The 12129-nt window shown below is 35.3% G+C and overlaps 1 protein-coding gene across 1 annotated transcript; it reads left to right on the top strand.

Moving 5' to 3' along the window:
• The first annotated feature begins 2076 nt into the window (after positions 1–2076).
• On the top strand, positions 2077–11784 carry LOC107826750 (uncharacterized). The gene is made up of 15 exons (XM_016653777.2): positions 2077–2308; positions 2874–2981; positions 3311–3425; positions 3897–4621; positions 4751–4882; positions 5060–5149; positions 5304–5427; positions 6644–6967; positions 7258–7322; positions 7977–8139; positions 9325–9429; positions 9553–9654; positions 9744–9917; positions 11093–11224; positions 11313–11784. Coding segments are annotated over exons 1-15 (2532 nt in total). The 5' UTR covers positions 2077–2306; the 3' UTR covers positions 11484–11784.
• Positions 11785–12129: the final 345 nt, after the last annotated feature.

The following is a 12129-nucleotide window of genomic DNA, read 5'->3' as shown; positions in this document are numbered from 1 at the left end:
TACAAAAAGAGCACACAATCCATAATCTACAACACAAGGAAAATCAGGCCTTGACACCCAATGGAAAATCTTTAAAGCTTTCTTGGCCTGTCTGTCTCTAAAATACAAAGAAACTAACTTTTTACAAATGGGTATTAAAAAAGATTGAGTCTTTGGGGTATACTTGAGGCGGTTGAGGAAGTACATGGGTTGTGTAAGGTCAGGTTCAAGAGAGAGCCTGTGAATGAAAATGGAAAGGGAGAGTGATTCTAAAGATGGGTTTGTGAGAAAAGCTGTGGTTATGAGATTTGCAGCTTCTTTGAGGTGGTGTGAAGAGCATAAACGTGGAATTAAAAGATTGATTTGTGTAAGCTCTTCTTGGTTCAGAGAAGTGGTTGTATTTGTGCTTGTTGTGGTGGGTTCTGTTTGGGAAGATGATGTGAAAGGCAAAGAATTAGGAGTGAAACGCGAGACAAGGGATTGTGAAGAAAGGAAACGCAGTTTTAGAAATGATCTCATGGCTGTAGGGCTTGAGGGAACTATACTGAATTACTGATACTGAGCAGAACAGCCATTAAATGGTGTAGCCTGCAGGTCTAAAATAGATGCCTCTAAACGTTATTAGCCCATTAATTTTGTTAAGAATGAGCACTTTTGGTCTTATTACCGCCAGGGGGTTAAAAAAAAAAAAGAAAAAAAGCTACAAATATTGTAGCTGGTGGGGGAATAGAACCAGTGACGGTTTTGAAATCTCTTAATCACTAATCTATGATTTTATGGAACCTATCATATGCTAGCTCGCCTAAACAAAATAAACACTGTGTCAATTACATCTTTTGCTCTAAATTAGCACAACTACGATTTGACCTTGCAAAAGATAATTATACTCCATTTAATCGCACTCCATGTAATTAGACACCAAATTTAATAGTTTTGATCTTTTTTAAATAATTAAACACTCAAGTTCAATTGATAAATTATCACATCAAAGTTTTGAATTTAAGTTCTTAAAACTCGAGAAAATTGTATGAAATAAATCCAAATTTTAAATTTGAGGCCTAAGATTTATGCAGTTTCTACTTAATAATGATTAGATTAGCTTTTAAATCAGAAATAGCACAAGTTTGTCATTTTTAGTCATATTATTTAAATTATAGTTATTTTTATAACATATTAAAAGCTTAGTCAGATTTAATAATTTTCAGACAATTATTTATTGGCACCGCAGGCTAAAAGCTTTTTTGTCAATATTTTTTTTTTCAAAGTTAAAATATATGGCTAAGCGTTTAGAAGGAAAAAAAAAATACTTTTGAGTAGAAATAGAAGTAGTTTTGGAGAAGCAGAAAAATAGCTTCTTCCCAAAAAGAACTTTTCTAAAAAGTAGTTTTGAGAAAATACACTTAGAAGCAGTTTTTAAAAGCTTCATTAAACACTAATTGCTGCTCAAAAGTGCTTTTTAAATTAATTAACCAAATGCAAATCACTTCTCACCAAAATAAGCTTGGCCAAACATGCTATTATTCTTAAGGTCTGAAATTTTGAACGTTCAGACTTAGCTAGCGTTTGTCCATAGATTCCCAAATTTATTTTGAAAAATCTGATTTGGGTAAAGTTTGGTTTGAAGATGAAAATGTGTTTGGACATGAGTTTTCAAAACATATTTCACTGTTTCTTTTTTGAAAAAAATATGAAACATGACTTATATCCACAAGTTCTAAAAACTATCACAAATACCCAATAGTACTTTCATAAAAAAAACAGTACCTTCATCAATAACATTCATTATATTATTGCAAACCATAGTCCTGAACATAAATAAACTTGGTACAAAATTATCATTTTTATAATGAACTACATAATATAGTATCAGATGACCGAGAAGAGGAAATAATATTATTACAAAATAATAAATTGTGGGCTCTTTTATAAAATACAAAGTTTGGGTTTTAGGAATTTGTTAAAATATGGATAAAATTTATGAACATATATTTGCCAAAAAAAATCCAAATATATTTTGACAAAATCTATGGCCAAATGGATCCTTAAAGTTTGATTTGAAGGCGATTAAATTTTAAATACTTTGTAAATTCTGGTCATGTTTTAAACAAAAGGGGTATATGTGCATATCGCCCCATAAACGGGCAGACTGCAACCCTACTTCTACGCCGACCCGATCCGTTTTCCATATTATGCTCACTGTCGCTTAAACCCCTACCGCCAATAGCCTTTCATGCTTTGAAGCAAAACCATAATCAGAAAAAAAAAACGGCACCAATTCGTTAAAGGTTTTAGCTGTTTATGTTGAATTTTGCTAGCAACAGAGCACAATGTAAGAATTATTGCCTTTTGTATTGAGATTTTGAGTTTCTGTTTATCTGTAAATGCAAACATTTGAATTATCTCGTTCAGGTTGTAAGAATTATTGCTTTTTCTGTTGGTTTATCTAATTTGAATAATACCTAGGATGGAGTTTAGTCTTTCTGGTTGATTTGGGATGCAAAGATTTGATTTTTTCTATGTGGAGTTGCAAGAATTATGCAGTATTTTTGTTTAAGTTTGAATTTAAGGAGTACCAGAATTCAGTTTTTGAGTTTCTGGTTGATTTTTAAATGCAAATATTTGAATTATCTTGTGCAGGTTGTAAAATTATTGCTTTTTTCTTTTTGTTTATTCAATTTGAATAAACTCAAAATGGAGTTTTGTGTTTTTGGTTAATTTGGGATGCAAAGATTTGATTTTCTCTTGGTGGGGTTGTAAGAGTTATTGATTATGTTGGTGTACGTTTGATTAAAGAATACCCGAATTCAGTTTTGAGTTTTTGGTTGATTTAACTTTTGGAGTTGGTTCTTTTGGATAGTGTTAAAATGTTTAATATGTATTTTTTTGTATTGAAGGTCCCGAATATGTGTGAAGAATTTGCCGAAGTATGTAGCTGAGGACCGCCTCAGAGAATTCTTCTCCCAGAAGGGGGAAGTCACTGACGCCAAGCTCATGCGTACTCAGTTAAGTTTCTTTCCATTTTATTCTTCCTACTTTTCTGTTTGATAGTAATATGAGCTGTAGAGAATCCTAAATTTGTTGGACCGAAACGGGTAAAAATGCCGGGAAACTGATACAGAGAGCCGTGACAGCCAACCACAACTAGTAAAAAACTTGTTATTTATGTAAAGTAACATTAAGGGTTTTCAGTTGTTTTTGATGTTTTCTACAAGAACTGACTTTTGGACTGGTATATATAAGCTGCTATTTGCTTGTATGGGGATCTTTGGGATATATTTCTGACTTTGAATTATTTCATGTTCGAATGATTTTCATTTTTCACGTTAAGCAGAGATGGGAAGAGCAGGCAATTTGGATTTGTCGGATTTCGAACGGAGCAAGAAGCTGAGGAAGCTCTCAAGTATTTTGACAAGTCCTTCATGGATAGTAGCCGTATTATTTGTGAGGTATGTTTTTTCTGCTTCAATTACTCTGATATTCTGCATACATACTTAGTGCAGTAAGAAAATGCATATCTCTATTCCATATTCTGTAAAGACTTGTAGGTACGTATAATTCAATTATAAAAGATGGCACCTTCATAGTTTTTTTTCCAAGTAATCTAGAGAAAATCTCCTCATGGAAGTTGTTGTAAGCTCCGGAAGATCTTGTTGGGTGTTATTTATATTGCATTTCTATTTTTCATTGTGAAATATTTGAATCTATATTTTCGTAGGTTGTCAATAATTTAGTTTTCTTACCTTCATTAGGTAGGGGTAAGGTCTGCGTACACATTACCCTCCCCAGACCCCACTTGTGGGATTTCATTGGGCTTCTTGTTGTTGTTTGTCGTCAATAATTTATTTTTTCTATAAGAGAGTAGTCATTTTCGGAGGTATGGGTAAATGATAACATAAGATGCATTTGCATATGGCCAGGTTGCTAGGAAAATTGGGGATCCAAATATCCCTCGTCCATGGAGCAGGCACACTTTGAAAAAAGAAGAGAAGCCGACAAAAGAGGATGAGAATGCAAAAGTAAAAAGAAGTTCTAAGTCTGCAGGTTTAAAAGGGGACAAAGTGAACAGTAAACAGGAGAGTAAAGATGAGGATCCTCATCTTCAAGAGTTCCTTGAAGTTATGCAGCCTCGGAGTAAGTCAAAGTTGTGGGCAAATGATACACTAACAGCTCCATCTCTTGCCCGAAGTAAAAAGGATGCCAATAAGCAATCCCAGAGAAAAGAGAAGAGCCAGAAAAAATTGGATGCTGATTACTCGGAGGTAGATGAAGTTGGCAAAAAAGAAGAATCTCTTTCAGATAGTGAAGAATCTGAGAAACCTGACGGCTCCCGTAATGATGAAGTTATGACTGATATGGATTATTTCAAAAGTAAAGTGAGGAAAGATTGGTCCGACTCAGAAAGTAGTGAAGACGATGACAGTGATAACGAAAGTGACGCTGAAGGTGGCAAGAGTAGTGAAGATGCAAATGCTAGTAATATCCTTGAACCTGATGATAGAGAGGAAATGTTGAATGATGAGTTCTCCAGATTTAACAATGGATCACTTGACCCTGCTGACCCTTCATCAAGTATTAAGGATGAAAAAGAAGAAGATCTGGAGAGTGGACGATTATTTCTTCGTAATCTTCCATACACTACTACGTAATGCATCTTCTTTCTTTTTCCCTTTCATTTTTTGTGTGATTTGAATCACTATATGTTGTTGAGTGTTTAAAGATTTTAATGTGCCTAATATGTGTTCTTGTTAAAATAATTGGTTCTGTGACTCAGGGAAGAGGAGCTGGAAGAGCATTTTAGAAAATTTGGCAGTGTCTCACAGGTTCATATTGTTGTTGACAAAGATACAAAGCGGTCCAAGGGAATTGCATATGTTCTCTATTCATTACCAGAATCTGCTGCTAGGTACCTGTCAATCAGCATCCAAATTCTAAGCTACTGCAATTTTTTAAATCTATTACTTTACCTGCAAGAAGCACACTGATATTCATGCTATAAATTCCGTGTCCTATATATATTAGTGCATGTATTGACTTTGCATGTTCTGGTGATTCCTCACATTGTACATTTATTGTTCTCCAGGGCATTAACAGAGCTGGACAGTTCAATTTTTCAAGGCCGATTACTTCATGTTATGCCAGCAAAGCAGAAAGTTCCTTCAGAGAAAACAGAGTAAGTGGTGTTTCCTACTCTTGTCTATGTTCATAACTTCATACCCCTGAAGATTGTGTGCATATACATGTATGTTAAAAGAAGCCCTCTCCTTTTTCTGCCCTTCTTTATTAGGATCTACCTTTCTTGCTATAATTTGTTTATTAATCTGTAGGACAGTTGCCAACACCAAGCAATCTTCAAAAACATTTAAGCAGCAGAGACAAGAGGAAAAGAAGGCATCTGAAGCTAGTGGAAATACACGGTCATGGAATACTCTCTTCATGCGCCCAGACACTGTATGTACACAATCAGATATTATAAATTGAATTCCATCTTTTCCGTGAATGTTGGTGATCTTCTGTTTGCTAGAAACAATAAGATTGACTTGTGGTTTTATTATGCACACACGTCTGCATACGAGTCGGGATGCTCATTGATTTTTCTGGATTGTTGTCAACTCGTAACAAAACCAAATTTTTGAAGATGTTACTTGGGTATCATGATAAGTATGCTTTTTTACAAAGCAAGTTATTTCTTTGGAACAGAGAAAGGACTACGCATCCAGTTATAATGTGCAACCATTGCAAAAAAAGCGGAAGACATCAATAAATTGGGATCATTTAGGGGAAGGTTAAAAAGATCTTTTTTGTAGCTTTACTAATGTAAAGCAAGCAATGTATATGCTTAATACTTCATGGACAAGCCCTCTTGAGTTTGCTTTATGGATGCTGGACTACCTGTGCAAGACCAAGGCTAAGAGCAGCCTTCGTGTAACTGCAATAACAAGAGCTAGGTGGAGAAATATAATCTTAGCAGAGATTCTTCATGAATGTCTACTTACAGATAATAATGGCAGGGTTACCCATAAAGGAAAGTGAGGATAATGCCATAATGGTGGCTGGGAGGTCACCATCTATATCTCGTTAAACAAATGTTAGGCTGTTAACTGGAATCTAAGTGAATTAATCAGAGTTTGCAAGTTGACCTGGTCTTCCCTGCAACATGAAAACAACCTATTATTTTGAAGCACCATGCCATCCTTTCGATAGATTTCTTACGAACACAATCTTATATTAAGGTGTTTTTTACTTGTTTAAAATGTCCTAAACTAAGGTATGACTGCAATAGCCAACACACAGTTGGAGATTCATAGCAGTTCAGCCTGAACAGAGATATTATCAATTTGTGTTAGCTCTTTTTTAACATCTTCTTCCTCTATCTCTTGCTTTCTACTTTTTATCTGTCTATCTGTTAGTGTTTTTTTTTTTGGGGGGGGGGGGGGGCTTGGGGACAGCAACTTCTACAGATTGGATATGTTTGCTTTAATTGACTGAGTATATGTTGATTCCTATGATCAGATTGGGGTTATTTTTGTTCCTGTTGGAGTATATTATTTTTCCTGTAAGATGATTCGGTTTTGTTCTCTTTTGGTTAAGCATGCATCATACTGTGTCAGTGTTTGGATGTGCTGTTGAATGGATCATGATCTCCTTCTGTCTTTGGAATATTTAGGTTGTCGAGAATATTGCAAGAAAATTTGGAGTGAGTAAAAGTGATCTTCTTGATAGAGAAGCTGATGATCTTGCAGTACGTATAGCATTGGGAGAGACTCAAGTGATAGCTGAGACCAAAAAGGCTCTTGCAAAATCTGGAGTTAATATTGCGTCATTGGAAGAATATGCTGCTGGGAAAACTGATGGAGTGAAACGAAGCAATCATGTTATTCTAGTCAAGAATTTGCCTTATGGTTCGTCAGAAGGTGAACTTGCAAATATGTTTGGAAAGTTTGGGAGCCTGGACAAGATTATTCTTCCTCCCACCAAAACCTTAGCTCTGGTAGGTGCTTTTAGCTTTGTAGCCTTTTGTTTGAAATTCTCTAAAAACTTTTGTTTAAAATGAAAATTCTTGATCTTAATGCTCTCTATCTGTTTTTCTTACTTTTTGGCAATAGTCTAATTATTAAGAAAAACAATATGCTAATAGTCACTCTTTTCGTGCCTTAGACATTATTACCTACGGAAACTTCTGGTTTGATATTAATAGATCAACATTCTGCTTGTGTGAGTATCTGGGAAATAGTTGGTCATAACTAGATTGTTGCTGTTTCTGTTATTAATAACAATCAGGTTGTCTTCCTAGAACCGGCAGAAGCACGTGCAGCTTTCCGGGGTCTAGCATACAAACGTTACAAGTAAGTGTATACATTCATTTCTTGCCTTTAATACAAAGGTGATTTTCTTAGTTTAACAAGTAGCAGTATATGTGAACGGTATTTTCATGTCATGATTGACAACAAAGCAAGATTAGGATAGCTTAAGTATTTTGAGCGTTGCCATGTGGTGGCCATGTCTTGATTGTTTGAGCTCTTGCTTTCAAATAACTTTCAGTTTCTTTTGACTAAAGGTTGAACTATTTCTTTAAAAAATATAGTCCATGCTCTGCAATCGTCTTATGTAATAGTTGCAGTTGTGGGCTTACGATTTTTATGTTGTATAAGCAATCAAATTGAGTGGTAAAGTCAATAATGGGGTCTTGGGAAATTTCCACCAAAAGAACCCCTCTTGAGTTGCAGATTATTTTTTTTGGCTTCAAAAAGTTGGCGAAGTTGGTAACTCATATTGGACACATGATCTTTTCAAGCTTGACGAAACTTGCCGTCTATTTCCTGCTTACTTTAGAAAATACCTTTCGATTTTTGATTTTGCAAGATTGAGATTTCTCCTAGCTAACCTTTTGTTGTTCTAGCATTATATCACCTTTGCTGCATTTAGTTTTTTACATATGTTGATTGAATCTTGAAAGTCTGGAATTATGAAGTAACAATTGTCCCTTTGTCCTAATGCAGGGACACTCCCCTTTATTTGGAGTGGGCTCCTGGAAATATTCTTGATCAAACAAGTGATTCAAAAAATACTCTTATCGTCGGTGAAGATGACGCAAAGAGAGTGCTGCTAGAGCAACAAGTGGAAGGAATAACAGATCCAGATGTTGATCCTGATAGAGTTGAGGTATATGAACTGTAAAACCAATGTTTCCCATGTTTATTTATAGAAAGTACTTTGTCGATAAGTCCAACGCTTGTAAGAGTTTACTTGCTAGTGGTTTATTCTACTTGTATAGCAAATAAAGCTTTGTGGATCCTAGCACTTCTATTTGATGAATGGTCTGTTATGCACTTTCTTGTCGCCCGGGCATGCGTTGCACCATGAAATTTTACTTGATGAATGCCATTTTACAACAACGATTTAATAGGAATTTAATCTCATCTCTCCCTGGTTAGAGAGCCCCCCTCCCCCCCCCCACCCCCAGGGGAGAAAAAAACTGGTATCAGACAGCTACACACAACTTCAAGAGAGCAGCATCTGTGTAACATTTTAAAGAAGTTTGTACCGTCAACATCATTCTTAATTTCGTTCAATTTTGTCTGTTTACACACATGGAATAGATCTAGCAGAGAAGTAGGGGACAATGGAAGAAAAAGATCTATATAAGCAATACCAATTAGTTGGATTAAGTCTTAGTCATGTTAGTATGTTTACTTTATGTCCAATGATTTTAGGAATTTTTAGTTTCGTAGGAATTTTTTTAAAAAAAAAGAAATTTTAAATAACTTATAGAGAGACTATGTCTTTATAAGGTTGCACTAAGACAGGCTTAAATAGAGCAACATGAATAGTGAGGCTTCATATAGTTGAACCCAGCTTGCTTGGGACCGAGTGCAGTTGTTTTTGTCATACAAAAAAATATGGAATATATTACACTTTCTTAAACTTAGTCTTTACATATTCATCTAATTTTTGTTTTTATTGGTAATGAACTATGGCCTGCCACATGAATCAAAGTGGTTTTGATGGATTATGGCATATAGTCTGCAAATCAAGGATTGGAAGGAGATAGGTTCGCTGTAAATCATCAGAAATAAATAATTCATAGATATGGGCTTTACTCTAGGTATCAGCAGACTGTTTAATTCTCATGGATGCTGATTCAACTGCTCTGCTATTACCAAAGATTCATGCTATTCCTAATAACTGCAAAAAAGTACAGTTACAGGAAACAAGTAACAGGGAAGAGCATTGCAGTTTTAGAAATCCCTTGTTGCCTCTTTGTTTGTTCTTCTAGCTGCCTTGACTTTCCAGGTTTCTTTTCATGTTTCAGTAACCAAATAACGTTTTTGCTTTCCACCTTTCCAGTCACGATCACTGTATGTCAAGAACCTAAATTTCAAGACGTCTGATGAGAGTTTAAAAGAGCATTTCACTCAACACATAAAGGATGGACGAATATTAAGTGCGAGAGTAAGTTCTTTTGGCTCTTTTTTATGCTGAGACTTTTACTATCTTAGAAGAATATTTCCTTCTCTCACTGCCTGAGAAAATGACTCATCTTCCTCCGGCACCTGTTAATATTATTCTGTGAAGGTGAAGAAGCATGTAAAGAACGGAAAGAATGTCTCAATGGGTTTTGGATTCATTGAGTTTGATTCTGTTGATACAGCAATCAATGTTTGCAAGGATTTGCAGGTAATCTTTCTGAATTTTTTTAACATTCTATCCATACATTTGGGGCACTTACAACCAATTTTTCAACTTCCCCATCTCTTGTCATTCAGGGCACTGTTTTGGATGGTCATGCACTTATATTGCAACTTTGTCACACTAAGAAGGATGGTCAACTTCCAAAGAAAACTGAGAATGACAAGAGCTCGACTAAGTTGCTTGTTAGGAATGTTGCTTTTGAGGCAACTGAAAAGGATCTCAGGCAACTATTCAGTCCATTTGGGCAGGTAATTCCTCTAAAAGTTGGTATCTTATGGTGATACTATGTAGTAAAAAGGTGATACTAGGTCTTTTGGTGTTAAAATCGCCAAAGCTAGATGCTGATTGAGGAAAAATATGGCTGTGAGACACGAGGATGTATTATATCCGAAGCGTTTTTATTTCGAGTCCGCGTGAGAGAAGCTTCATGTCTTGAACTCATAGAATTTCCCTGATGCTGATCTTTTGGTCCGAGTCCTCAAAAGTGAGTTTTACTGAATTAATTATATTAATTTTTTCTTCTAAGATTATCGAGATCAAGGGTTTGTAGTGTCTCTTTTTCAATTTGGTCTGAATCCTTAAAACTGACGTTTACCGATTAATTATATTAATTTGTTTCTTATAAGATAATCAAGATCAAGGGTTTGTAGTGTCTCTGTTGCAATGTGCTTTTACTTATGTAACAGTGTCTTGCTCTCACAATTTTCAATTTGGCTGGTTTAGACCACGATATAAAGCAGGTTAAACGAAATAAAAGTGTAGGATTTATGTATTTAATACCTAGAAATTGTTAATTTTTAATGAAAGATCTATTCTGGTTATTTAATTAGCATTCTTATCGTCTGATATTCAAGTTAGAATTTAGTCAATTGTATAATTAGGAACTAATAATCAATGAAAAATCAATTGTGACTATCAAATAAAAGCTACTTAACCGTTTTGATATTCAAGTGGAGAAGGATAGAAGGATGGGCACATTATCCTTGGCTCTTAATCATTCTAAAATCCGTTGAGTACTACATATTCTTTTTGCTGTGATGTATATAACTTTGATTGGAACAACAAAAACAGATCAAACTATAGTGTCCCATACTTCAACTTGCCTGGTAGCCTGTTTTATGCAGATTTAAATGAGCATCCGGATTCCCTCTGCTTTGTAATCTTTTTGGTCAAGCGTCGTGGGTAACAGAATTAGTTATGGAAATCATGAGTCTGAAAAATGTTAATTTAGACAGAATGATGCATGGTAGGTGATCTAGCTACTAGGGGCTAGGGCAAGGAAAAACCATTCCAAGTGATGCTTTGATTCCGTGAAAGTCTGACATGTATGCTATTTTTGTTTTGCATTCATCATCATTATTTCGTAGCTGCTTAACAATGTTTTTTTTCTTCCTTTTGACATCAAATTAAATTCATCCTACAGATAAAGAGCTTAAGGCTGCCGATGAGATTTGGGAACCATAGAGGTTTTGCATTTGTAGAGTTTGTTACGAAACAAGAGGCAAAGAATGCCATTGAAGCTCTATCCAATACTCACTTGTATGGGCGCCATCTGGTATGTCATCTTACAATTCTCAGACATTGTGTATATCTACCTAAATATCACCGAATAATATGTTGTGTATGTGTATGTTCCATCTCAGGTTCTGGAGAGAGCCAAGGAAGGTGAGAGCTTAGAGGAATTACGAGCTCGCACAGCAGCTCAATTTAGTACTGAGCAAAATGGGTTTCAAACTGCTAAATTATCCAAGAAGAGAAAGCACATGGCTGTATTGGACGAAGGGAGTCTTAAATTTGAGCGAATTGCTGATTAATACTTCACAACTCTATATGTAACACAAGGATGGGTTTTTTTCTTTCCCTTTTATCCCGAATCAGTTGTCTTGTATAGGTTAAAGCTACAAATTTTGGCAGTCCTAATGGCAAATGGTACTAAGACCAGAGGTTGTTCAATCGTGTTCACTGAGTAAAAGAGTCAATCTCGTTAGAATGTGGGTGGCACTTGAGAGTTCTCTTGGTTTACAAAATTAACCATTTTTTGTTTGGGACAAGATCCACTCAGAACTTGAGTTTTCCAGCTTCGTTCATTAATGTACTGTTTTGATATCGTTCTCAGTTTGTATTTTAGCTCATGAAAAATTTCCACAGGCTCTGCTGCAAAGTTAATCTGTAATTCTTATGCTTGTCAGTTTGTGATGAAATGATCAAAGTAGGTAAACAAAGTTGGATCCTTTTGACTTTTCGTCTGAATAACGGGGGTTAATAAAAGATTGTGTTTACTATACACCATATAAACATACAGGCCCGACTGATGTCAAAAACTAAATGCACAAAACGAAAGAATAGATGAATAATATTACTCCTACAGTCCTACTAAATAGACTCACTTGCGGTTTCATACTCATGTTCTTCTAACATTTTTTTTCTCGTATAGTTACTCCTCTAATGTAATTCTGCTAA

Source organism: Nicotiana tabacum, chromosome 3 (assembly GCF_000715075.1).
Source record: "Nicotiana tabacum cultivar K326 chromosome 3, ASM71507v2, whole genome shotgun sequence".
NCBI lineage: Eukaryota > Viridiplantae > Streptophyta > Magnoliopsida > Solanales > Solanaceae > Nicotiana > Nicotiana tabacum.
The sequence above is the reverse complement of the archived record's forward strand: the minus strand, read 5'-3'. Positions and strand labels throughout refer to the sequence as shown.

Bases quoted from the DNA above. Each gene is read 5' to 3' on its own strand.
- LOC107826750 (XM_016653777.2), top strand. The intron at 3,426-3,896 runs GTATGTTTTTTC...GCATATGGCCAG, and splicing joins GTAGCCGTATTATTTGTGAG to GTTGCTAGGAAAATTGGGGA. The intron at 8,140-9,324 runs GTATATGAACTG...CCACCTTTCCAG, and splicing joins TTGATCCTGATAGAGTTGAG to TCACGATCACTGTATGTCAA.